This window comes from Tinamus guttatus, unplaced genomic scaffold (genome assembly GCF_059628265.1).
Source record: "Tinamus guttatus ecotype Peru unplaced genomic scaffold, ASM5962826v1 Tinamus_guttatus_pri_ptg000188l, whole genome shotgun sequence".
Lineage (NCBI taxonomy): Eukaryota > Metazoa > Chordata > Aves > Tinamiformes > Tinamidae > Tinamus > Tinamus guttatus.
In genome coordinates, this window is record NW_028288722.1 from 1,836,091 (window position 1) to 1,863,341 (window position 27,251).

Genomic DNA, 27,251 nt, shown 5'->3' on the forward strand with positions numbered 1-27,251 from the left:
AATGGGCTATCTTTTATGCACTTTAACATTATTCTTTATGAGTACCTTAAGACAAAATTCATACGGCATCTGTTGCTAGAAGCTGTCCTTTTTGGCATGAGAAGTCAGTCTGCTGCTTTGAGCACAGTGATGATGGTCCCTGATTTATATTGTGCACTGGAGCACTGCAGTTAGTAGCTTTTTTTGTGCCAGTTGTTCACAGTAATTCTCTTGAAGTGTTTTAAAGTGCAATATCTGAAGGAAGATTCTTAGGAAAATATTCAGCTAAATAGATATTCAAAGCTTTGTTTCTTCTTTCTTGTGATCCTGAATCTCACAGTATGTGAAACAGGCCAAAGAAAATAGGCATAGATACGAAGCACATAGGAATGTGGGGCTTTTTCCAGGTAGCTGCCCTGCACATCTGTGTTTCGTGGGCCTCCAGGGTTCCCGTCGGTGCGTGAGATGGGAGGATGCCGCTGTGTTTGCCGGCAGCTCCCACGCTCCCCGCGCCGAGCACAGGAGCTGGCTGGAGTTGGGCTGTCATCATCCGAGTTCCAGCCTCGCCGAGTCAGGCAGCCTGTTGGTGCCAGGCAGAGATCAGCTTGCCTCATTTCAAAGACCTTTAAGGTTGCAACAAATCTCGATGGTTTCAGGACAAATGTGTTTCCTGGCAGTCACCTATGCAAAAGTTTTTTTTTTTTTTTTCAAGCATAGAAACATCATCAGAGAATGATTCCAGCCTTGCAACAAGTCCATCTTCACAGCCGTTCCACATATAAATTACTATTTGCATCCAGTAACACTGGTGACCTAGCTGAAATATGTTCTGAAGGGTTTGCTAAATAGCACAGAGCTGTCAATTTTGTGGGGTGTTCTTTTTCTCTTTTTTAACTGACATCAAAGTTTTATCAACGTAATAACATCTTTTGGGTTGGAGAAGGGAGCCATTAATAAAAAGATTACAATTTTTTACATTTATTAAATTTTAACATATATTACAGTTCTGTGGATAAGCCATTGCTTAGCTTTTTTTTTTCAAAATAATTTCAGGAGTATTTTTCATGCACTGGAAGGAGCTTTAAGATCCAAGTCTGTTGCTATTGGAGTCACTGGGAGAACTCTTAGCTCTTCAGGACCCATAATTTACTTGCAGTCTTGTGTTGGCTAAACGCAGTGAAAGCTGTGCAAGGACAACAGAGGAACTGAGTAATTCAGCGAGTGAATAAAAGATCTTCAGCTTAAGCACCACGTGCTCCCTACATCTTTAAGGAGCAGCCCTAAGAGCTTTATTAAATCCCCAGTTTGTTTTCCCTGTGCTCAAGCGCCCTTTGGGCCACCTCTTAGGCCCGTTTGTGCTCCAAAGCCGCTGAGGGCAGAACCTGGACCTTTCCGATGCCCCGATCCAGTGTGGGACAGAGTTCTTGTGGAAACTGGTCACTGGATATATTCAGATAAATCAACTTCTTTGAGATGAATATGCTGCTTCAGCCAGTGTTCTTGGCTTTCTTGGAGTTGAATAGTTGAAGTTGAATCTTGCTGGATATTCCAGTAATTTTATCTTTGCTCTTCAGATGTTTGTGAAAACATGAATGCTGTTCAGTTCTAACTGCTTCAATGAAAGTGATTTTATAATCCTTAAGATGAACCCTGAACATCTCCCCAGTATCAGGCTTGAAATGAAAAAAGAGAAAAGGATGAAGGACCTTCACCTCTTACATGAACAGGAAACGGCACTGCAGTTTGTTCCAGTTCAGGCCTATGTAATTTGAAAATGCATAATGGATCCCTTCTGCAGTGGCTTATCTATTCAGATTGTGTTTTCCACAGTGAGGTGTAACTCACCCTAAGCAGCTGCGGGAGGGCTCAGAGAGCAGCAGCGTTGCACTGGCAGAACGCACGGGAGGAAGGCTGGGAGCTGCATCTATCCAGTCACAGCCTGCATTAACCATCCAGCCTGGAAACAGGCACATCTGAGACTGTGATGTGATCTGTGATGTGCCTTTGAAAGGAAAAACAGAGAATTCCAACCATGCAGCACAATTCAGAATCTCTGCATTAGATTGATATCTTTTTTAATTTAGAGAAATACAGCAGAGAGAGATAAAGTCGATAGAAAGATGCACGTTGTGTTACAGAAACTACACACTGTCTGAGGAAAGATCCAGCGTGATGATACAACTCCCAGTTCCTGCGTCAGAAATATGTATGTGCTGCGGCGGGGGGAAAATGAGAGGTATGGACAGCCGTACTGGGATGTCTAGGCAGGAGATAACCAGAGAAGTTGTGCAGAGCAGGAATGCAGAGTATCGCAGTGCCTTCAAAGATAGGCTTAATTATGCTTTTTGCATGATGTGGAGATCTTATTATGCAAATCACTGTCCCCAGTCTTCATTCTTCTACCGGGCCAGCAGTCTGCAGAGGCGCCCTAAACTCTGACATTAACTTGAGTTGATGCATTGCCAAAGGAAGGGATAGCTGTCAAATTATTAACATCAGAGTAGCTTTAAGTGGCCTGACTTCCTTCTTGGCAGTGTGAAGAAGAGGAGAAGAGAAGCCTTTGTGAGTCAGTGCCTGCTTTGTAGTCTGAGCAGAAGTCCATATCTGAATCCTTGCATCAGCAGAGTCTGCTGCACACCAAACAAATTCACAAGATTGTTATTTTGCACTCATTTACAACAAGACAGTAGACAAAAAGCCAGAAATGGGTGAGGACAAAATGAAGGGCAAGAAACGCTGAAGAGGAAGCAAGCCTTGCCACATCAGTCATCTATTTTTGCCACTGTCTCGACTCCTTGCATCATGGCTTTGTTTTCCAATTTAAATTATTTTAGAAGCTGGAGAGCAGACAAGCCAGCAGGAAGGTGGGGCAGATCCTACCAAGCGCTTATCAGCACAGGGAAGTGCAAGCTCCGCTCGCTTCCTGCAGTGATAAAACTGAGCCTGTTGAGTGCTGTGTGGAGCTGCATATAAGAGTATTAAGTGTAAGAGCAGGATATTTTGACAATACCTTTGTCAAAAGCTGAAGTTTTCCAGTCGAAGGAGCTGTTGCTCCATGGCTGTCCATGGCTAATGAGAACACTGTGGAGTTGGCAGCTCTGTATTAACAGGAAAATAACCTTGATAATAACCACTGATAACCTTGACAGCCAAAAACCCCTTGTGTGCAAGCGGAGGCACCTTCTTGTGTGAAATGGAAGAACTTGTTTAAAATGTGTAGGCTTTTGAAGTTTGTATAAAAGAATGAGTTGGAGAATCAAATAAAGGCGAAAGCCTTTGTTGTTCCTGCCCCGCTGTGGGAGTCGCTGCCGGGGCCTGGCCGCACAAACGGGTGAAGCAGGGCTTGGCACGGCCCGGGGAGGAAACGACTGCAGCACAGAGTGGAGACAGGAGCAAGGCGTAAGGAAATAGCCAAAGGAAGGGCAGGGGTCAAAGGTTCAGAAATGGGAAAATGAAGCCATGGAGGGTGGCACCGAGCAGAATGCCCCAAGCAGCATTGGTGGCACCTGGGGATATTCACAGCGCCAGTGGCCAGTGCTCCGTGAGGCAAGGAGGCACCTCTCTGCCTGGAGACAAGAGGATAAGGACTGTAATTCCTGGATCCCTGTAATTTTCAGGATCCCCCTTCCTGCTTCCTGCTCAGTTCAGTAGCCAGCTCAGTGCCCAGTGAAGATTCTGGGCTGGAGAGGTCACTCATTTCATGAAGGTCTTTACCATCCTAGCCCACATATTTCTGTCTCCTTTTTGATGTGTCGGCTCTTTCACCACCTTCCCTGTGCTGCTGAATGCCAAATAACCTGTGGGGTGGCTGTAATGAGAGGAAAAGGTAAAAGGAGGAGGTTGAAGAATTTCCTTGGAAAAGTAAACCAGTGAAAATGAGACCTGGAAAGCAAAGTTTGCACTTAACATCCCAAACATGAGGATTTTGTTAAAACATCGCTGTTCACTTGTGAAGGTCAACAGCTCGTAGGGGCTGCAAGACTGAAACGGCCTGTGGCAAGTTCCACAGATCTGGGGAGCTTGTAAAGCAGGACAAATGGACCAGGAAGAATGGTCTTTTATTTTTCACATAAATCTTAGAAAATCAGGTCTGCGATCTTTGGAAGAGCAAAGTTAAATGATCAGAAAGGTCTTTTACACATCACGTAGAAGTCAAAAGAAAAGTTGATTTAAGAAGTATTTAAGTGTTGGTCAAATACAAAGCTGAAGGCGTTGCTTGCCTTCTGTAAGGTGCTTTAATTCTAAGATGTTTGTAAGTCTCTTTATTTCCCAGTCTGCTCACATTGCTCTGCTTCTGCTTTCCAGGGGTTTAGGAGGAGAGCTAATGAGGCCAGCCGGTGAGTATCACAGCGTGGTGTGCATGCCCCAAACCTGCCTGCCCTCATGAATTGCTGTTTACTTTCTTTCAGTTTATTTTGAATACACTGTATTGAATGCATAAATAGGGTATATGCATGGTAATTAAATTTGCAGGTCTTGTGTGTTTTTTTTGACGTCACACGTTCTTTCCTTCAGTTGGTGCCCAGAGGGAGCTTTCATTAGGGCTGAGTTGGCCTTTGTTGCTTTACTCCAGTTCTTCTCCAGAAGAGATGCAGTCTGTCCGCCAAGACAGACGCGATCATGTAAAGAGTGATCTTATCCTCGTACATGTGTGCACAAAGTCAAAGGATGAAGGTCATCTAATCACCAGCAGTGGTTTGCGGAGGGGGATGCATGACCAAAGGATGGGGGTTGTTCACCAGGTGTTAGACGATCGTTGTATGTGGAAGCACTGTAAGAAGGAAGGGCATCACGCGGAGGAGGATGCGGGCAGGCTGCGCGAGGAGAGGGATGGCAACGACAGCCTCCTGCTCATGGGCTGCTTCAAAGAAGGGCTGAGCACGGGGATGGCCGAGGTGCTGGCCCTGCCTCTGCAGGTGCTGTCCAGCCCCAGCGAGTGCAGCAGCTCCAGTACCACGACAGCAAGGTGATGAGGGACACGTGGGAGCTGCCCGGAGGATGGCACCGGCTCTGAGGGAGTTTGGACACGTGAGGAACAGGCAGGTGCATCTGCGCATTACTGGAGTGGGTTTGAGCTGTTAGGCAGCTCGCCGTTTCGTAGCACTGGAGAAGTAAAAAGGACAGTACTTTGGCACGCTCCAGGTGTGTAGGCCGAGTAGGAGAACTCAGGATGTTCCACAGATTGCGTGCATGTCTAATGATGGTGATGTGCTCAACCACAACAGAGCACAAAAGAAGCAGCAAGAACTAAGGGGGAAACCTAAGAAACTTGGTTTTGGTCACATTGTACTTCACTGTCTGCAAAGAAATGCTAGAACAAAGCGGCTGGCATGTAATGTAGCACAGAGCTGGAGCAGAGGAAGCTGCCTGTGGGACATTACCACAGGGAGGACTGAACTCCAGCCTCCTGCAGAGTAGTCTGGGAGGCCAGTACGCCGATTGTAAAGGAAGAAGAAAAGGAACTGTGTACAGAGCCCGGAGAAAGATCCAGAGATTACGTTGTGGTGGGGGAGGAAGGCAGAAGGTGGCTTTGTGGAGGAGCTTGTTCTGTCCTCTGCCTCCTCCCTGCCAACCCCCTGCACAAACAGCAAAGCTGTCAGAGAGCGAGTGCGGATGTGTTTGATCTGGGTCGTGTTTGAGCGGATCATGAGTAGGTGAAAGAGACTGTGCTCCCTCTGCACCAGGTTTTCATGGGATCACTGCGTTCAATCTTGTATAAGGAAAGCTTGCAGTGTTTGTTACGTGAATATCTCTTCCTGCAAGTAACCTTGGAACACTGAAAGAATACTATTCTCAAAGTGCTTTTTACAAGCTTACAACTCATTTATAAATATATAAGTATAAAATAACAAACAATATTTTTTTTCTCATATTCTGAATATCAAATGAAATAAAGCTGCTTCTCGTTATGTAGCTCTTGGCTATGTGCCGTGAATGGATATCACTCCTTGAACGTCCAAAAACTGCTGATAAGAAGTAGGAAAGCCTTCCAAAAAATTACAGTAGTTGTTTTAGTGGCTGTAGCCTTGACATTGGCTGCAGGATCAGGGCTGTAAGAGGTTGCCTTTTCCAGATTAGCACAGGAACAGAAGCAAGACCAGCATGGGCACATGCCCTTTTCTGAGGGGTAAAATAACACCAAGCAAAACATCTGCATGAATGATGGGGCTGGTGAGAGAACAGTGACAGCCTGGTAGCTTCCTTGGTTGTAAGAATTACAAGTGTAGTTATGTTTTAATTCGTTAATATTTTCAACTTTTATTTGCTACATTTGCTTCCATTTAAAAATAATACTGAAATAATGTGGTGTGTCTGTCTTCCAAATTGCTGCAACTTGTCATGTTTTGTATTTATCCAGTTATCAAATTTATTTTCTTACAGTCTGCAATTTAATTGAAAAGCTGTCACTATCGAAAATGCCGTTTAGAGGGGATCCAATAATTGGTATGTGATATTTTGAATAACCTTTCATTACCTTAATAGTTACTCATTAAGATAAAATATTAGTGAATTATGTTATTCAAAGAAACAGCAAAAAAGAACAAGGTTGTCAAAAAGATGCCCAGATAGTGAAGCAGATGGTAATGTTATTTGAAGACATGTTTTGTGGTAATCTGTTAAATTGCTGGGGGGTTGGTGGTGTTTTTTGTTTTCCCGTGAAGTTTTCAGCATTGCCAGACACAGTGTGTTGGGCTGGGTACTGTGTAAACAGCAGCACGTTAGCTAAGCTGCTGCCATCCGTGGCTTTGTTTATTGGGGGGAAAAAGGGAAATGCGTAAATGTGGGTTACTGTTCATCAGATTAGCATAAAAGAGAGGATGCCGGAGCTGAGAAAGTAGGAAGGCTGAACCCGAGTGTTCCCTGTGATTTCAGGTGGCTGGCAGTGGCTAATAAACAACACCCTGAGGAGTCTCCCTCACATTTCAAGCACTGTGCGGCAGCATATAAAGGTACAGCAGTTCTTCCTGCTAAATGCAGTCATACTATATACAGGGTATATAGATTAGAAATATATTTTGCTTTCTGATAATAGGCTTTTTTCTATGGAGTCTGATCGATTCTTCCATGTTTGTTTCTTAGAATGGAAAGGAGTATTTTTTCTTGTTTGTTTTTCCTTTTTTTTAACCTTGAAATCTCCAAAATTCAAAGGGACTTTTTTGTTTAAGACTTAAACATTTGCTGTCATCGAGGTGATACTTGTACATATATTTGGGCACAGTAAGTGATGATCACTTGCTTTGGCAAGAGACTGGCAGCTTCAAGTTGATGGTTGCTTGGAGCTGAAAGCCACTTGCTCTCTCCCACATGGCTCCTTTGATAGGATATTTTGCTTCTACTTTCGTCTGTAATTTTGGCTTGCCTGATATACTACTGCGATTCCAAAATGTTTATTACTCTTAAGCCGCATACTTCGGTTTTATGTAACAAGATTTTGAACTCTGCCTTTCTTTCACATAAAATACGCCACAGATTGTGCCTGTTTTAGTCTCCCTTTTTAATATTAAGCAAGTCTAGTGTTGCATTGTGTATTTATCTGTAATCTGCACAGGGTATGCTGGGTTGGTATGCCTAAGTGGTTGGAGAATCTTTTTGAGAAGAATAAGAAAGCTCCGTGGCTGGTGCCCTGGGGCCTGCGCTCCGCAGCGCTGGGGAAGGCGGGAGGCGCCGGAGCTGCTCATCGCAGTGGGCAGCAGCAGCCTCCCACCGACCTCTGTGGCAAATGTTCATCAAACTTGCACTGGGATCTCGAGCTACTCTCATTTGGAATATTAAATCCATTTATGGATGCTTCCCATGTTATTTATGCGCATGGTTTCAACACCTCCAGTTATTTGTCTTATTTTTTTTCCCTGAATAACACTGTGCAGGTGTGATTCTGCACTCCGAAAGGCTGTCCCAAATTAGAAGGATACTTTTTGTCTGCTCTTTAAGAGCTTATAGCCATCACAGAGCTGAATATTACGTGCTCTGTTTCTCAACATAAGATAAAAAGCCATTGTAAGGTTCTGAGAGCTCATCTTTTAGAACTTTCCTTTGGAGACAGAGAAGATGAGAAGGTCTCCAAATTACTGAGGAACACTTAAAAGTTGAAATCTGAATTCTTGGAATTATCCATGCCTGTTAGAAATTTTCCAAAGGGTTTGCATGTCTTATAGCTGGAACATCTAAACCTAGGTTAGCAAAATTAATTATAGACTTCAGAGAACTTTGGTCTGTTTGGTTAACATAAATTATCATTAAGTAAGATATGTTTAATAAGGGTCAATTCTTATTTGATTTGTATCTGTTTTAGAGATGGATAATTTTAAAGGCAGCCCTTGAGGCACTGAAAAATCATCTTTTTTTTTCTTACATCATGTAAACTCTTTTCATATAATGTAGCTTCATGCATTTAAGGTGAAAACTGTTTTCTTTAGTAAGGAAACTATTGCAATTAGATAATTATGTTTTGCTGCTATAATGCCTATGGTAGTTGCGTTATTTAACTGGATACTGGGTTTCTTTCACGTCCCTGCTTTTGGATAGAGAACAAGTCTGCAAAGTCTTTGAGAGCAGAATTCGGAGACCGTGCAGCCCCCTGGGTTACCAGCTGAGATTTCCTGCACCCTGCGAGCCCAAGTATGAGCAGGTTCCGTGTTCGCAGTGTGCAGGGAACACGCACCGCGTTCCTTTCGCCTGCTCTCAAGCTTAAACGTTTGGGCAGCGTTATGTTATCAGCTGGAAAGTACAGTTCAACCATGGATTTTGTCACTAAGCGTGTTATATGCCTCCGGAAACAGATTGTGTTAATTTTATCTTCTAGTTTGGTGACGGAAACCAATGCAAAGTTTAGGAGGTTCAGGAATATTCCACATTATAATATTAGCCCTTTCCGAAGTGGTTAGGATTGAGGCACTGGTGCTCTGATGATGGATATTTTGGCATTTTGTTCATAACCTTCAGTCCGTGTATTACTGCTGTTTTCTTTGCCTAGCTTGCTGGAGAAATACAGTTTATTTTTATCATATAACTGGCATCAGTATATCAAAGATGAAATAATGAGTTTTGTGTTTTATAATACTGTATTGTCCTTCAACTGAACTGAGAATACAGCTGATAGGTTATTAATAATGTTTTAAATATCGATTTAGCTTATTTGTGCTGTTTTAAAGAATTCGAGTTGCCATGAAGGGTGCTCTTAGCACGTATACCCAGGTCCCAATTGTGCCTGTCTTTCAGGACTCTGCCGTCTCCGCGCTGACTGCTCTGTGTAATGAATATTACATCAATGAACAGGGAGAAGCTGATCCAGCTCTACAAGGTAATGATTCATGGTTGAGTCATGGGCTGGACCTAACCTGCAAAGCATTGGGGGATGGAGTGGGGACAGGGAGAAACACAGACATCACTGCAGCTCCGATGCTCTTTAAAATGCTGCAGAAAAAAAAAAAGGGGAGATAAAACCAACTGAAAGTCTAGGAGATGTCTCAGGGGAGGGAGGGACTGTTTGCTTTGACAAAGGCAATGTAACATAATAATATATGTTAGGAAAAAGTGTGCTTTTCTGTTCCCTGCTGTAAAATGAAGAAACAAAGCGGATGTGTAGGCTTTTGTGCAGGAATTCAACAGCCTGCAGATCCGTATGCCAGAGGTCATGAGTGACTTTAACAAGAAGAATTGGTAAAGGGAGATAGCAGAGGTACACAGAGGACTCGTCACGATGAAAACCCCGATGAAAATTGGGATTTAGGTCACTGTTAAGGAAGCAGAGTTCAACTCTTGTTAGGGGCAGGTGAATTAACATCCGTGTTATAAAGGATTTTTTGTACCTTCCTTTCTTTCAGTTATCAAACTGTACAATGTTTATCAGCGATTACAAGGTTATATAAATGAATTATTTAAAGATAAGAACATTTATGTTTTTATATTTAACTAAGACAGTGATATTACATAAACTTTACAAAATAACAATGTATTTTCCTATATTTTGTCATTCCTAAATCATGCGTGTAATGGAATACTTTATTCCCAGAAGGAACTAGATACCTACCACACGCACAGTAATATGCAGTCCCTGCCCTGAATAAATTATTCATATATAGAAGCAGCCTGTCTTGATTTTTAAATTGTTTACATATTATACATATCTCTAGTTTATGTTTAAAAAAAAAGTGCAAAAAGCAAAAAGATAGTCCTTTCATATAGGTTATTGCCACATGTCTTCTGATTCTTTCATGGGCAACATGGAAAGAGGTGAAATGACACTAAGGCAAATTAAAAAGAGAGATAACATGTACTGAAAAGGATGGTGAAAGTCAAAGAAAGGAGGGCAGCACTAGGGAGCTGAAAGGTTAATGGGGCACGTGGCAGGTAAGCATGAAGTTTCAGGCTTCTGTAAACGAGGAGTGGAGCAGAAGGCTTGGCCGGGTGTCAGAACGGAGAGGTAGAGAGGATGCACTGGAATAACATGAGGTGGGTGGCTGTGTTTGGATGCCGTACTCTGGATGCCTGCGAAGCTTAACTTTATCCTGGATTCCAGGTTAACTCCTCGCCTGGCTTGTGACTGAAGGGTTGAAGGAGTCAGACTGTAGCCAAGTAACCGTAATGGTCTAGAGGAATAAGTAGGACCAGATTTGTAAATAAAGGCAACATTTTTCATCAGACTTACTGGTATCATTTGGAAGATGTCATTACAACCTGGATAACCTTCTGTTCAAAAAGTCTCTAGTGAGCTTTATTTGGCTTCTTAGTTCTCTAAAACCTCTTCCAAATATGCAAATAAAAATTCTGTCATGAATGTAAATACTTTCTGTCCTCAATACAAAAAAGGGATATTTTGGTCTCTTTGCTAGTTAAAACTATCTATTTTATGACAATTAATATTTCAATGTTGTGGGTTTGAAATCTGTCACTGAAGAACTTCCCCATAATGTCTGATGTCTGATGTGTGCATGCGTGCGTGGAAGTTGTTTTGCACAGGAGATTCAGTGCAGATGCAGGTGCCATAATCCCCTCAATTGCTTTAATTGACCTACTTTAAAAAAAAATTGCAATCTAATGCAAACTAAACAAATATTTAAAAAAAAAGTTTTTGTAGATCAAAGTGAAATACAAAACAAAGATAATTTAGTGATTCAGAATTCTGAGTATGTCTGTATTCGGCCAGATCGCTTTATTGCCTCTGTTCTTCTGTTTTCCACTTCAGTTTTGATGACTTTCTTCTAATATTCATTCCGTAAGTTTTGAATTAATACTGTAGACACTTCACAGCCTATGCTGTTTATGAAGCTCAGGACATGTAAGAGAACAAGCACATTTGCATTACCTCAGGTAACATAATTAGTAAGTGATTATCATTAGAGCTGCTCATTTGCTGTCTGTCGTTTTTCTGTCGTTTTGCTGAAATTTCAATCTTAAACTAAGCACCTCGGTGATGGCAGCGCTGCAGCAGTGGCACTGGCGAAGGTGACAGCAGCACCTGAGCAAACCTTGCATCTTCTCATGGCCTCGAGGCTCCATCCTGCGCTCCAGCGGTTTGGGAGTTTCTCAATCATAGATGTGCTTGTCTGAAGATATTGCTAACCTCTGGACAAGGAGCTAGTTCCCTGCTGTCTGAGGAACTAGTTGGGGCCTGTTGATTGCATAGGGATTAAAAAAAAAAAAAGTCATGAGTTATGATTAAAGTGGAGTTTCTTATGGTAACTAATCTTTCTTCCTCTAGCAAATATTGCTTCATCATGTAAATCTTGGATGACAACAAGCAATGGCACAGTTACGTAACCTGCATAGTCTGATTCCTTTGTTCCTTTTAAGGATTAAAAAGTGCATATTCAGTAAAGCTAATTAGGAAGATAACCTTTTCTTTTTTTTTTTTTTTTTTTTCTCTGGAGTTGTGTTTATCGCTGTTATCTCAGTTGGTCCTAGAAGTTTATCTGAATTTCTCCCGCACTTAAGAGGTTAGCACAGTGACTGAACCAGCTGCTCAATGAAGGATCATCTATGAAGTCTGTGATAAATCTTGCAATAAGGAACACAGTTTCGACACACAGAGCTTCTTTCCTCTTAGTGCTTGCTATAGGAGTTTGAACAAAAGGTAGTAGAAATATGGAGATAAATACATTCCCAAGTCTTCCTTTTTTAAAAAATTCATCCTTATTTTGTTCTTAGTATTGCTTTACCCTATTGCTGAGCCTCCTGTTTTTTCTTTTTTTCTCTTTTCCTGGCACAGCTCAGTTTATTCCTGAGTGGTACTGTGCATAGAGCCACTCTCTCTGTTTTGTTCTGTAGCAATTCAGAGAATTTGAATGTTGGATCCCTGCATTGAAACAGTGACTTTCTGAGCTGTCTTCTGCAAAAAACACTTTATATTTGTCCGTCTATAAAAAGTAACATGAACTGATCTCATTGCTTAGGTATGATCTGTGGGATGTGTGTGTGTGTATGTTTGTGTATGTAAATCCTCGGTGTAATTAAGATGTTAGGGGGGAGGAAGCAGTTTGAATAACAGACCTTTCTAAATCCAGAGACCCAACTCTCTCCCAACCTGTCTCGTTACAGAAACTGATGACCTGAAAATGCAGGAGAATTTGCCTGAGTTTGCACTGAAATTCGTACTTAGACTTGAAAAAATGATAGTTTCCTAGGCTGAGCAGTTGGTATTTTTCTGTCTGAATAGGGTAGTTTCTCTATCCAAAAATCCAACCTTGCACTGAGAAAATGAGAATTCATTCATGTAACAGGGATATTTTACATTTTTTCTCCTTTTCTCAATGGCCAGAATTTAAGGCTTTCTGTACTTAAGCTTAGTGAATTTCTGTAGCTTTCTGTGTGTATTTTTTTTTCTGTAGCTTTTCTGTTTGTAATTTTTTTTCTTTCAGTTAGCAAATTATGTAATAATAACGGTGTGGTGGCAGCTTTTCAATCTGCAGTTGTATTCTTTCTAGATGAGCTGGTGACACAGTACATCTCAGAACTTCAGAACCCAGAGGAAATGATTCGCTGTGGCTTTTCACTAGCTCTTGGGTCCCTTCCAAGATCCCTGCTGAAGGGCAGGCTCCAGCAGGTGAGAAGGTGCCACCAGTGCCGTGGGGAGAGGCTATCGGGTGTTTGGAACGAAACTCGTGATCATAATCAAGCAAATACGAAGGATCCTATTTAAAGCTCGTTGTGAATTTGGAATTCTGATGTACAGAAACTCCAGAAAATCATCATGAATTTAGCTCCCCATAGATTCGGGTCATGGAAAATGAGTTCTACTTTCGTAGTCTGTATGGAAAAGCCAGAGATTGAGTAAAAACAGGGAGCAAGTGATGCCCTTGGGAGGGAAACTTTGTCCAAGAGAAGTGGAAGGTTGGGATGAGGAAACGACCACTGCTTTCCTGCCTGGTCCTCGTATGTGTTTAATATTACTATTATACTCGTAGCTAAATTTAGCAGGAACTCACCATTGATGTTGTATCATCTTTTGATATCACTTTTTTTCTATTTTTTCAGGTTTTGGAAGGCTTGAGAAAGGTTACCCTCGTTACCCACACAGACACGAGCTTTGCAGAAGCCAGAAGAGATGCCCTAATAGCAATTGCAAAGTCTGTCTATCATCATTATTTTTCTCTGCTTTTAAAATCTTTCTCTAGAAGTTTTCTAGTGTTGCTGCTGCTTTGGTTCTGAGCAATATCAGACATTTGTAGATGGGAATGCGACTGATTTTTTTTTTTTTTTCAATCAATGAAATGAACAGCTAGAGTGTATTTGAAAAATTTTCCATTCTCGTGGACTTTTAGTGAGCTGAATTAAGGATTAATGTTTATTAAGGAGGGTGAAGATAGCTTTTTTTTTTTTTTAACTTATTTCATAAGGAGGTAGAACTGGTAGAAAACAGTAAAAGTTTTCTCCAAAGGAATATTTTCAGTATTCGCATGCACAGATATGTTCTCAAACTGTTACAGTGCGGAAACGTTGTTTCTTCCCATTTTAATGTTGTCTTAAAATTTAAGAAGGTGGTTAATATGAAATTCAGTATATATGATGTTAGTCGCTTGCTCTTCCTGTTTGCTTCATTTTGATAAGTGCTCAGGAACTGATGGATACAATAACCATGCTCTGATTTGGTGGTATTAGAGAGCTTATATACGTGTGTGCGGGTGTGTATGTGTTTAACTGTTGAGTTTCAAGCTTTGGCAATATTCCTTTACAGAGGAACGTGGATGAGGAATCCTCACAGTATCCAGTAATCTCTGGATACAGTGATCCAGTAGTCTCTGAATTGTGTGTGTGCTGTTTGGGGCAGATATCATAGATGTTTAGGATATCCAGTAAAGTTTGTTAAACAACCAAAAAACCCTATGATCTTAATTTCTTCTTAGTTTCTCTCTTTTTTTACTCTGCAATTCCTCTTTTTAAAGGGTTTGCCAGACAGTAGGTGTGAAGGGAGATGGATCCCAGGAAGAATATGTCTGCAAGGATAACATCACCCCGATCTATGCCATGCTGCTCAGTGGGGTGACAGACTATACCACCGACAGCCGCGGGGACGTGGGAGGCTGGTAAGATGCCTTGGAGACTTCAGTGTGAAATTTAGCTCTTGTTTTTGATGTCTAATGAAAAATGGATGTCTATCCAAATACTCTTAGAAATAAATAGATGCCTCTAAACTTTTGCAGAACTGGGTATGGGGAGCAGGGAGAGAAATGGATAGGAAAAGGAAAAGCAGAAAGAATTTGTCCCTTGTCTTAGAAGAAAGACGTGGTCTGTTGTGTTTGAAACTAGAGTTCAGCCTTATTCTGACTTCCGAATGTCATTCATTTCTTCTAGTGAATATTGTGAATAAATCTAGTCATGAAAAGTACAGTGGTTTAAACTATTGCTTCTAGTTTCCTTGAAATACTACATTTATTCCCACTTCCTGAGCTCTTGTTTGTTCGTCTTGTTTTGCCAGGAGAGGGAGCAGTTGTATAATTTGTTAGTGATTGCTGCGCTGTGACTGAAATGGCCACATTTGGGACTTTTTTTTCCTATTGCACAGTCACTTTATTGACTCTTGAAAGTTTGGGGATTTCATGATCTGAGTTATTATGTTGCAGTAATAGGTAAACGTTAAGTCTGTAGGAATACATCTATTATTGCTGTATCTAGAGTAACAGATACAGGAATACTTCCCATCTGTGGCAATCACAGTTTTGTGATGTGCTTCAGTCTTCGGAGTTCCCTTAAAATATAAACAGGATTTGGGATATGAGACTACATTAAGCTGAATGTTCTGTATTGTGCCAGTAACACAGAACTGGAAATGCAATCCTGATCACCAAGATGGCAAAAAAGCCTTTGCTGTTCTTTGAGTTTGTCTTTAATTTCAAAAGAAGCTATAACTGGGGATGTAGCAGCACTTGTGGATTGGAAATTCCTGCAGTCTTTGGAGTAAGGGAAGTTTCCCCTTATTCAGTTCATCCAGCAGAATGCCAGAAGGTAGCGATTGGGCGGGAAGACCAGTGTGCAGATCTTGCAAGATGAGGACACGCAGAGCAAAAATACAGGCTCTCTTGTCAGGTTCCTTTTTTGCATGTATTTATAAGCACAAGTATGTCTGGCCTGGAGTAATGCTCGTTAATATTAAGTATTGAATTAACCCCATTCAGAAATAATCTGGCATCGATCAACTTCAAATATTTAGGCCTTTGGCCTAAAGCCTTTGGCTTTCAGGCTTCTACACAGTAGCAAAGGCCTTTGCTGCTGAATGATAATCCCTGCAGAGAGAAGCCACAGACTAAGTCAATGAATGTGGCAGCGTGCTTAATTTTTCCTTATGCACGATTTGTTGGAAGCCTATAATGAGTAGAATGCGTTTTTGGCCAGTCTGTTTCCATGGCCTGATTTGGAAGCACGTGAGCTTGTGGAGATGGCTCCGTGGAGGCAGGGACGGACCCTGGTGCCAGCCCTGAGCTCGGTGCTGCGCGGGGCCGTGCGGCCGGGCCCCGTGCCCCTCACGCCGTCTCTGGGGGAGCGTTTTCTTCGTGCCTGGGTGAACCCTAGGCCTCCCCCGGGCAGGCTGAGCACGGGAGCGTGGTTTGGAGCAGCGCTGCCGGAACGGGGCCTGTCGGGGTGAGGTGGCTGCGTCACAGCAAAGCGACGCTCCGATGGCAGCCGTGCACGGCGAGCTTGGCGCGGGCAAGAAATGAGAGCGGCGAAGAGGTGGTGGCAGGGACTAAATTTAAGGATTATGGCAAACTTGGGCTCCTCACCCCAGCTCTAGGCACTGTGTTCTCCCCGCGGTCTCTGTTAGACAGATTAAAGCTCATGCAGAAACACGCGCCTCGGTGGCAGCTCCACGACCCATCTGAGAGCAGAGATGCATGTTCAGGATGGTAGATGAACCACCTGTTGATATTTAGAAATAGTATTTGGTCCTGTATTTATTGCACTTCAGGCAGGAAAGGGAGGGCCTGCAAAATACCATTAGGGAATCAAGCAGAGGCTGCACACGACGAGATTTGTTGTCGCTGCAGTGAAGCCAGAAGAAGAGCTGACTTGGGAAGGCTGAAGCGGGCAAGAAATGAGCTGTGCCTTGCAAGGAGGGGTTGCTCTGCTCCTTCCTCTTCTCACTTGTTCTGCGGCCAAAGCAATCTCAGGCACTTGCTTCCTCCTCCGTGCTGCAAGCAGAACGATCCGCGTCGGGGGCGCTTGCTCCGTTGAGCTTCCGCGGCCACGCGGAGTGTGCTGATCTCTGTGCAAAGCCACCTACAACACACGATGCCAAGTACGCAGCGTTTGGGAATTTCGCATTTACGCTGGAGTTTCTGGTTAATTCTGTGTTTTAGGATTCTGTCCCCCTGGCCCTTGGCTTTAAGGGACTTGCTCTGTTAGGTGCTTTACTGCACTATTTTGGAATGTGTTGGAAAATGGCTCAGGGGAATAATCAAAGCTCTTCTTTCCAGCCCAAGTTGATTTCTGCATGTTTGTGTGTATTGCTTCCTTTCTTTTGTCTATTTTGTTTGTTTTTTTTTGGGGGGGGAAGGGGGTTCTTTTTTTGTTTGTTTGCTTTTTGTTTAATGCTGCCCTACAGTAATTGTCAAATTTGCCATCTGACAGCAAGGCTGCGCGGCAGGGGGAGTGCCCGGAGGAAATGGCAGCACAAAAGAAATCGTAGGGAAGGAGGGAAATAACACGGGGCAAGAAACCAGAGAAAAAGAGGTGCGTCTGACGCCTCCAAGCCTGGGAGGAAAACGGAGCCGGCAGATGCGAGGAACGGATCCCAGGCGGCTCGTGCCAGCGAGCGCGAGGGAGGAGGAAGCTTGGCCTTCCCTCTCCTCCTTCCTCCGCCCTCCACGGAGCGCCAGGACAGGGAGCGGGTCCCTGGCTTGGAGAATGTACTAACACAGGTGTAGGTAAAGGGAACACAAGAGCAACCACGGAGGGGGATGAGTCAGTAAGAAAAAAGGTAGTAAGCTTTCTGCTGCCAAAATTAGGTTAGATACTGAAGCAGATAAGGAAGAAGATGGTGAAGTGTAGATGAGTTATTCACATTAACTTCCCCATGATCAGCTTTCACTTGTGTTCCCTGTACCTATTTTTCATCCTCCTGCATATGTCTTAATTTAAAAACTAAACAAAACTCGAGAGAAGTGGAAACTTCCTAAGAAATCCCAAGGAAATGCAATTCCCCACAGCCGTTAAAATCCACATGCGCTTTGAGCACCAAATTCCTTCAAGGCTGCCTTGACAGCGCCAGCCAAAACCAACAGTGCGAAACATGGGCATGAAAGGGAGATGGGAAAGCTCTTCTCATAGCAAAACTGTCAGCTGCTAAATAGTTTTGTGGCTTCTGAAATACAAATCTTTTCTCCTTCTCTGTCTTACAAACCACTGACTGAAACGGGAAGATGTGGGGAGAGACCTTTCCATTGGGGTGTGATTTTTGTCTCTTATGGAATCGTGGGAAAGTTTACCCAGCTTCACTTGCCGTTTGCAAACTTGACGTTTCTTACGACAAGATTATTTGCTGGGACTTGTCCAATCTGTCTACAGGTGTTAGACATGAAGATCTACTAGGCAGGTATTATATGTAGAAGCAGAAAAATATCCTTTATGAAAGACTGCCAAGCTTGTATTGAACTACTTAGGAAAAAATGATGTAATTTGACTTTTTTACCACTTTAATAAATGTCCCACCCCATTTTAGATTGCATAGACAACAATTTTCAGTTTATTTTGGAAATTGCACAAAAACAGGAGTATGTCTTTTCACAGTAGACAGGTGTACACTTTAAAATATTTCAATAAGATTTTTAATTATTACAGAGAAGAAACAATATAAGTTGCTCATGTGATGAATGTGCTGGTGCTGGTGTAGATTTTTTATGGAGTCATGTAACCAAGTGAGACTGTGCCATAGTATTGCCCGTGTGTTCAAAAAACAGCTATTTTTGACAGCTCATATTTTGATAAAGTTTTTGGTTTAAACCTGATGTATAGACTTTATTTTTCAAGTTGTAATTACATACTTCATATTTGTTTCTTTTATATTGAAATTATTTTTGACATTTTGAGGACAGAAGATGTTCACAGTGTAGTTGAGATGCACTGCAAGCACAGTGTACTGTTACTTGAGCTAAATCTTTTTCACGAAACTCTTACCTAGGTATTCTTTAGCATAGGGGTTTAAACTATTATTAAACTATTCTGAGTCACAAATTTTTAACATTGGAAGTATGAAGCTTGAAGAATTACAGTGCTTAAATGTCAATGTCAAAATGCAGATTAGTGTTTTCAGAAGATGGTCTGAAGCAGACAAAGCACATAGGTGCTTTCAGGGTTCAGTTTTTGCAGGGTTCTGCACTTGTTTGATTTCTCTGCCAGTGCCTGTTGTGTTAACATGCTGATGAATTTACTCAGATAATTTTTAATGTCCCCACTCTAACATTGTCTGTCTGTTTTGGCAGGGTACGTGAAGCTGCTATGACAAGTTTAAAGGAGGTGACACTTTTGCTGGTACAGAAGGAAGCAGAGTTAATTAATGCCAACATGTACGTTACTGGTTTTGCCTCATCTCTTCTAATTGCATCCCTGTCTATACAGGAAAGCGTTGCTTATGTGCTCTGTACTTAATCCGTAACGGGGTATGACAGAATTTTTGACAGAAATGCCTCAAGTTTACCTCCACATAGATGCTGAGAACGTTTTGTCTGTTTCTTAGAGAGACTAACACTATTAACTGAGCAACAGTGGGTGTCAGTCCTACCTTTCCAACACGGTATTTCCATGAGATTTGGTCCATGCTTGCCTCCTCCTCTGAGCTTGCCAGTAGTGTTTGCTTAAATGGAAAGGCAACCTGCTCACTTCTTCAAAGTGTTGCTTCACTAAGTTGGAATGCGTTCCAGTGAGGGTGTTGCATTCATTTCTGTCTTTTTTATAGAATTCTTAAACAACCTTCCTGCTAGATAAAAATGAATGAAAGATAGTTCTTGAGTGAGGCACTTGGAAGGACAGTGTTGACTTCAGTAGGAGACGCTACTTGCCTGGTGGTCTCTTGCAGAGATAGACCAGTCAAGTGGGACTTAGAACAGGATTCCTGCTGCCAGGACCCAAACACAGAAGGTCAGGCTTGCTAAATATTCCGGATCTTGCTGTAACTGGAGGAATGCTAACATTTGCTGCTGCTGTTAGTTGTGCTGTCAGAGGGTTTAAAGGGCCTGTTGGGCAGGTATTTTGCAGCTGAGAATTTAGATATAAGTGTGAACAAAACAGGAAATGGTTAAAAACTGGCAAAAGGTGAGAGTGTGACTCATTTGGGATGGATCTTCACCACTGGTATGTGTACAGTTTTCTTTTTGAATATGCAATTTTCTCAAGGTTCCTGCTGTATTTCCATCTTAAATATAGCATTTTTTCCTATCTATTAATAGTCTTTATATATTAAAGGTGGTATGTAGAAAATAAATACTGTGCAATATTTATGTCATGACTTCTTTTGTTAGAAGCCAGAGCCCTGAAGATACTTCAGGTGCCTTATGATGCACTACTCATTACAATAATTTTGTAGTAGGATATTTCTGATAGTGTTATCATTTGAAAAATGTAGATGTAATTATATATTTCGCTTGTTTTCTTCTTCATAGTTGCAGGCAGATTATGTGCTGGCTGGCCCAACAGGCAGCTGAGAAAATTGATAAATTCCGAGCTCATGCAGGATCTGTGTTCCTTACTCTTCTACATTTTGACCGTCCTCCAATTCCACACATACCTCATCGAGAAGAACTAGAGAGGATATTCCCAAGGTAAGCTGTTAAAGAAAATATCCTGAACTAGTGAAAAGAAAAGGCCTTTCTTGGAGTCAGCCCCACTGGCCAGTTTCGGCTGTGCTTGCTGAGGATGGATGTTTTGAAGGTACTGAATCCCTGCAGGTTTTGTGAAACTCTTGACTTGGTAGAGATTCTGTAGCGCTAGATATATGGGAGGCCATAGGTGAGACAGGTCAGCTGGGAGCTGGGTTTTGTAATTGTGCTGCTTGTGAAAGGTCTGCTTTATAATCTCATTTTCTTCTCATAATGTGAGAGCTTGAATTTAATGGGAGTCCCCCTTTCTGATTTATTCTTTCTCTTCAGTAAAATGCAGATTGAATGGCAAATTTTTACTGAATTGAGTAGTTTTAAGTCAAACCCTACTTGCTGCAAGTTTCCAAAGCTGGAATTTCTAGTTAAAGTTGAAGAGAGGCAAGTGAGAGCAACTCATTTCCGAATGGTGACTCTAACACCCAGCCAGGATGGAGAAGATGCAGTTTCATTTCCCCGTTTGTTTTTTCTTGCAGCACAGTCTTAACTTCTGTACCTCCAAAGTGCTTTGTCTGCTAGGCTGCTGCATGATCTCTGCTGGGGAAAAAAAAACCCCTCTTTATCAGCTGGGTGTGGGAGAGCTGGGCCTGGCGTGCTGGAGGGAGAACTTGTCTCCACATGGAGATGATTGGCCTGAAACAGGTCTAGAGACTTTCCTGTATTTGAGCAGCAAGGCTAAAGTTCTTGAGTTTTCCCCATAAGCTTAAAGAGCAGTGAGCAATTTGACTTGTAGGTAGGACAGAGACTTTCCTGGCGTCGGGGGAGGCCGTGTGCTGGGGCCGTGCAGACGTGCCAGCCGCACCAAGCGCTTCTGCCCTCGCTTTCCCCAGGGCAGAGGCAGGGACTCTCAACTGGAATGCCTCCGCAGAAGCGTTTCCTCGCATCACGCAGCTCCTGGCTTTGCCTGTGTACCAGTACCACGTGCTCCTGGGCCTCACCGTGTCTGTTGGGGGATTAACAGAGACAACGGTAAGAAAGCGGAGTGTCCTTGCAGCCGGGTCGGGAAACGCGTTACCCTGGTAAAATTGTTGACCGGAGTGCTTAGATTTCTGTCCTCTTCTCTTCTTTTGCTTTCTTTTGCTTTCTTTTCTCCCAGTAGATCCAAATAGTTAATTCATATGTGTTAATGCATATTGACAGTATGCTTTGAAATTTCTGGGTTTTTTTCTACTTGAGAGCTGTCAATGTGATTTCTTTAAAAGGGAGCCAAGCAGTACCAAAAGGTACATTACAAGGAGCTACCACTTAGTTGTCTGAATGTTTTTGAGGTTCACGGTCTTTATTTTATTCTTCTATATACGGACAATGTCTTAATCACAGTCTGTAATAGACTGTTGTGCTGCTCATTATCTTTGAGACTTTGTTTTGTTTAACTTAGCCGTCTCTTACAGCCTGTCCTCTTGTTACCAGAATTCTTGGGTTTGAGATGTTTGACTTCTAAGAATTTAGTTATTTGATGTAGTCAAAGATATGCTGTATATGCAAAAGGGTATTGGGGTAAGGACATAGTTTGAAGTGATACTGCAGAGAAATATTAGACAATTTTGGATTGTAAGTCTTGAAATTGCCAAGATGCCGTAACAGACTTTGATGGTCTAAAACATAAGCCGGCACCCAAGGAGTCTTTAAGGGTGTTTCTAATTGGGATTTCTGTCCCTAATTAAGATTAAGAATGCTGGTGGAAATGTGGTAGGAAATCCAGCTTTTTTTTCTGTTTGTGAGCCAAAACAAGTTGCAGAAGGAAGGAGTAAGTCATTCAGTTTGTCTCCCATTTTCAGTCTTACTGTCTGCTGTTCAGAATATGTCCATGTGCCATCTTGGGTGCCATAGGTGCCCCAGGTTCTGTGCTTCTAACAAAATATTTCCATGTGCCTTTTGGTTTTCTGTCACTGTGGATTAGGCTGCTGTGCAATCTCATATATTTAAACCAATTCTGAGACTTGTTCCTCCAATGTAATATTTCTAAACTGACAAATAATTATGTAGCAAAGACCATTTCAAGAGTTTAAAAACATACATGTACTGCTTTGTGACAGTGCATATTGCATGAATGATGCAACTCTTGCAGACTTCTTTTTCAATAGCAGACATGCAGATGAAATCCAAGTTTTAGTCAAACAGCTAATTATAGGGGGCTCCTCCAAAGCCAACGTTATCCGTATAAGCACAAAAGGGGAGGAAGGTTGTGGAGGGACAGACATTCTGGCTGCTAACTGAGGTCACAGGAAAAGGTTCAACATTTTCATATCTTTTTTTTAATGTTCTGCTTGTCCTTGATTTTTGAAAACTGTAAACAGTGCAGTTGCTTCTAGCTCCCTTGCCTTGTTACCATCTGCCAGCACATTTAAGGAAAACCCTCTGTAACGTTTTCAAAATATGATTTTGGCGTGTTAACTTTTTGTGACCCTGCGTGTTTCTTTAATGCTAAAAGCTTCTTCCTGTTAAAATATTCTCAAGGGATTTGGCTTTAAAAAGAAAGGGGCCTAATTCTCTTCTGAGCCAGACAGAAGTGCAAGGGAGGCTTCTAGTATGGGCACTTGGGCTTGGATTATACAGTATGGGGCAAATTCAATTTAATGTTAAAAATGTGATATTCAAATTAGGATTCATGTCTCTTATAATGACTTATGTTTCAGACTATTCTAACAAAGCCCAAAGTGTGGTTTGCTGCCTCCAGGGACTGATTTAAACATTAAATGAAAATGTTAGGCACCCTTTCTATTAAATCCATATGAAAGAAGCATATTTTTGAGAATTTGGATAAAGAAAAAGATGATTCAGCTGTGTTCTTGCAATAAACTGTTATGTTTTGTGATCTCTCCTTTCTTCCCTGTATCTCTTAAAAGTTGTGTCCATGTAAATGCACACGTGGATGTGCTGGTCAGGAGCTCCTCTTGCACGCGGGAGGGCGCAGATGGGGGTTTGTGCTGAGGTCCCGCGGGGCCCCGTGGCTCTGCGGGGGCAGCCAGTCTCCCCTCACCAGCATTCCTCAGCAGTAAATATAGCAAAAATATCCCTTTGTTTGGCTTTTTCAAGAGCTTTGCCGAAAGGGCTGTGTGGAGCGACTCGGAGACGCTTTGGTGGCAGCCTGGCCGCTGAACACATCCGAGCTGGAGCGCTGCAAGTAATCTGGAAAAGCAGAAGATGTCATTCCGTTCAGGATCTGGCATTCCGCTACATTCCTCTGGTTCAAAGGGGGCTTTCTTTGTATAAAAGAATCTTCTAATTATAAAACTGGACTGCAGCAATGCATATTTCTTACAGCTGCCTAATAAAAAATCCTCTCAGTAGTCAAAGATCAGAAGTATAAAGCGGTTCTTTTTGCAGTTCACAAGCCCTATATTTTTAAGCAAACTATTTGATATAATTTCCTGACTGTTCAACTGGATCAAATTTTGTTAAAACGCAGAATGCCCTGTGATTTCCAACCCCTCATAAAGTGAAAATTATATTTAAAATATTATAGCAATTATAGGTAAAATCTTTTTTAAAAACCTGCTATTTTGAAAATTAACGGTCAATAAAACTATTCTAGAATAATATGTCGAAGAACTGTAACAACTTATAGTAGCCACTTCCATATGAGTCATTGCATATGTTCAGTCCTGTTCCAAAACCAAAAGCCTTTGCCGTACGCTCTCCGTGTGCCAAGTGGGTGGCTCCTCAGAACTGCTTTTCCACTTGCCTGGTAGACTCCTGCCTTTCTGTACTGTTTGGAGAAAACAAATGTGTGTTAAACAGTTGCATTAGTTGTTACAAATCAACATTCATAGATAATGTGAAAAATGAGAAGAACATAAAGTTCTAAAACACTCAGTTAGTGTGGCTAGTTGTATGGAAATGAATTCCTATGTGGAGCAGGCCCACGACCTCAGCTGACAAGTTTGCAAGCAAACTACATTTGAGAATAATTTCTGGCATTCATCTTTAAGAAAAAAGCAATGACCTGAGTTGTTATATTCCTGCTTTACGTAAAATACCACTGACTTGAAGCCTAGAGGTATTGGCCTCCAAAGACCTGACCTGAAAAGGAGTGTTGCGAGCAGAACAAGGGAGACATGGTTTCACTTGTGCTAAAACTTAAAATATATGCAATTTTTTAAGATATTGGGAAAATAAGCTATTGCCACTTCAGTGCTGTAAATTTGTCAGGACTTGAAATGATCCAAAACCTGTGTTTTTTTATTGAGCGTAGCATCACCTCAATGTGCCTTTGTCCTCCACATGTTAACGTGAGTGTTGCAGATCTGCAAGGAGGTCTTTCTCTGTTGAAAGCTTCTATCAGCACCGTCTCCTTTAGCAATTACCTGTATCCAAAAATGCTCATTTTGTTTAAGCTGTTTCAGTAGTTACTCACTGGACTTTTGCTTGTGGTGGGGTAGGCACGATGGTGACTGCCTGAATCCTGCAGCTTGGGGCACGATGGCTGGAGTGGGTCAGTCCCTGGTGCCATCCGTGGCCGAGAGGCACTGCAGTGTCTGCTGGCCTCTCGAGCTCTGCACTAGCAATGGTTTAACAGCAGCTTTACGCTGGTTATTTCATCTGGTTACATCGCAAAACTTCCAGGATTTCCCTCAGGTCACTTCAGAGAGTGCTTGACCTAATTAGGAGGTCTTTGCTGCAGGAGAAGCCCAGGTCTATGGCCCAACCTTGTAGACTTCCTCCTGTTTAGAGCCGAGATTCCCAGGCCCATGAGCAGGCCCTGCAGGTGAGCAGAGCGGCTGTTTGCCCGCTTCCCATCCTGCCTTTTGGCTTCTTGGCAAATGTTCTTCCCTTCCCTGCGTTCTGAAGCCGACGGGTGTTTCTGTTGGTCCTGAAGCTACCAAGGACTCTGAGGAAACGCAGGTTAGATGTGAGACTGATGGCCATCAGGAGGGGTCGTTGATCTGCAGACCACGTCCAGTGCAGTTGTTCCCTTTCCTGTCTTGCTCCACTCCTTATTTAAACAGTGTCCACCCATCTAGAGATACATTGCACTTCTGAAGAGGCTCGTTCATGTGTTTCTCCTGATTCTGGAGGTTTGTTCCTGAGGGTTTTTGTAATTTTATCATCAGATGGATGGTTCCTTTGAATGCTGTCCCCCATACCATGTATTGCCTCTCACTGAAACACCTACTATTGGCCTAAGTGTTTCAAGCCTTGGCAAACTCTGGTTTTACTGTTTAATAAGAACAAGGTCATTCTCGGGCCTCCTCTCAAATTCTTATCCAAAGCTGTCTGTTCCAAGCCATTAACCTCCTAATTTCCTTTCCCAGTCCTCATGCAGCCCCAGGGAAAGGTAAATGTTGCTCGTGTGATAAAGTGGGAATTCTGCACTCTTGCATAGATGGGGAAAAAAACTGAAAATGGTCTTCTCTGCAAACACTCATGAGCATTTGAGGGTTATAGCTCAGATATGCTTAGATGTTATTTGGGAGAACAGGGAGTGTCCACCTGAAGAAGAAATACAGATTTAACTTGTTTGTCTTGCGTTATCTTGTTGTGTTAGGGTTTGTTCCGGTAACATCAGCGGGTCTGTACTGGCTATTTGGAAAATGTCCTGGTTTTAAATTTGCTGAGCAACTATGTGGGGTCTGTCCCAAAAAATGACCCTGTTCTCTTGTAGAACCTTTTGATCTGTCTGCTTTCTTGGGTAAGGCCATTTTTTTGAGAGTTAGTAAGACTATTATCCACTTCTCCAAGTAGCAAAGGAAATGTGGAATCCCCTGTGTACGACAGGGCACAGAGGATTCTTTATATTGCAGACATAAAGATTATTTGATTTTTCTTTTTTTTTTTTTTTAAATGAACGCTTTTGCTCCCTATTCTGTCAGTATTACTAGAAATCTCCAGTCTTTACGATCTTTAGCAGTGGATGAACTAAGACAGTGCCACCCCGATGGGAGATTTGCGCACAGTCCCATTTCATGCCCAGTCTTACAATAAACCTCTGGATTTTTGTAGCAGACAGCTCAGTGAGATTCACATCACCAGGTTACTTAGCCAGCATCTCAGTAGTTGCTAATGAAGAAATGCTGCCCTCGTTATACAGCTTTTCCTATTATTTTGCTACTTTGTCTTGCTTTTGCTCAGCTTTCTCTGTGTGCAGGAGATATTAGCTCGCCAGTTCCTTTCATGCCCCTTCTTGCCTTTTTAATCTTTTGAATCTGCAGGAAAAGCACTGAAGAATTAAGCAGTCTTTGGAAAATGATGGGAGAGAACCATAAAGGGCTGTGGAAGTCTGGAGATGTGGGATTGAAAGATTCAGGATTAAACACCAATGTTCCAAGGTCTCTTCTGAGCCTTGACATGGGGCAATCTTCTGTTTCTAGTTGAGCTCTGTTGGTATTAAGAAAAAATATTTCTTTGTTATTCAGAATGGTCTTAAATGCATATTTTTTAAAAAAAGATAGTATGAAATAAGCATAATTAAATATTAAATACTTAGTTTCTCTTCCTTCTAATTGTACCTCCTATGAAGACCTTCAAGTGTAAGGATGCAGCTTATGTTCAGTGCACAGACAGAATTACTTTTGGCTCATGAAAGAACCACACTTGGTTTGATTCAGAATTTCGTTGTAGTGCAGCTGGAGTTTGCAAATATTGAAATGATTTTTACTGAGGCTCGACTGTTGTGAAATGCAGACTATGCAAATAATTTATTTAAACTGCTTGACTATTTACAGAAACGTTTCTGCTTCTGCCTTGCCCAATGTATTTCAGCACAGAGCAAATTGTTGAACGACTGGCCTGTGCTTCTAACCCATGCAGAACAAATTGCTGTTATTTATAAGCAGGCTAAAGCTTTTGAAAACTCATTTTGTGTTTTCATTGGCGGCTCATGTGTTCATTGCTCTTTGCACCCAGAAACGCTTTACAGAAAACTACTGGGCACTTGCAACCAGCGTGAAGGAAGTTGACCCTTGAAAATTCATTTGCCCCATCTTTGCCTGCACGGCCCTGCGAAGCCGGGGCTGCAGCAGCAGCAGGCGG

At 42.2% G+C, this 27,251-nt stretch overlaps 1 protein-coding gene across 1 annotated transcript in view; it reads left to right on the forward strand.

Annotated features, from left to right (window-relative positions):
* Positions 1-27,251, forward strand: part of TBCD (tubulin folding cofactor D) — a 111,324-nt gene that overhangs the window by 78,590 nt on the left and 5,483 nt on the right. The window contains exons 23-32 of the mRNA XM_088523440.1: positions 4,285-4,316; positions 6,361-6,423; positions 6,853-6,929; positions 9,199-9,280; positions 12,903-13,021; positions 13,453-13,544; positions 14,361-14,501; positions 18,891-18,974; positions 20,067-20,225; positions 21,110-21,248. Of these exons, the coding sequence (XP_088379566.1) occupies positions 4,285-4,316; positions 6,361-6,423; positions 6,853-6,929; positions 9,199-9,280; positions 12,903-13,021; positions 13,453-13,544; positions 14,361-14,501; positions 18,891-18,974; positions 20,067-20,225; positions 21,110-21,248 (988 nt within the window). The remainder of the gene's footprint in view (positions 1-4,284; positions 4,317-6,360; positions 6,424-6,852; positions 6,930-9,198; positions 9,281-12,902; positions 13,022-13,452; positions 13,545-14,360; positions 14,502-18,890; positions 18,975-20,066; positions 20,226-21,109; positions 21,249-27,251) is intronic.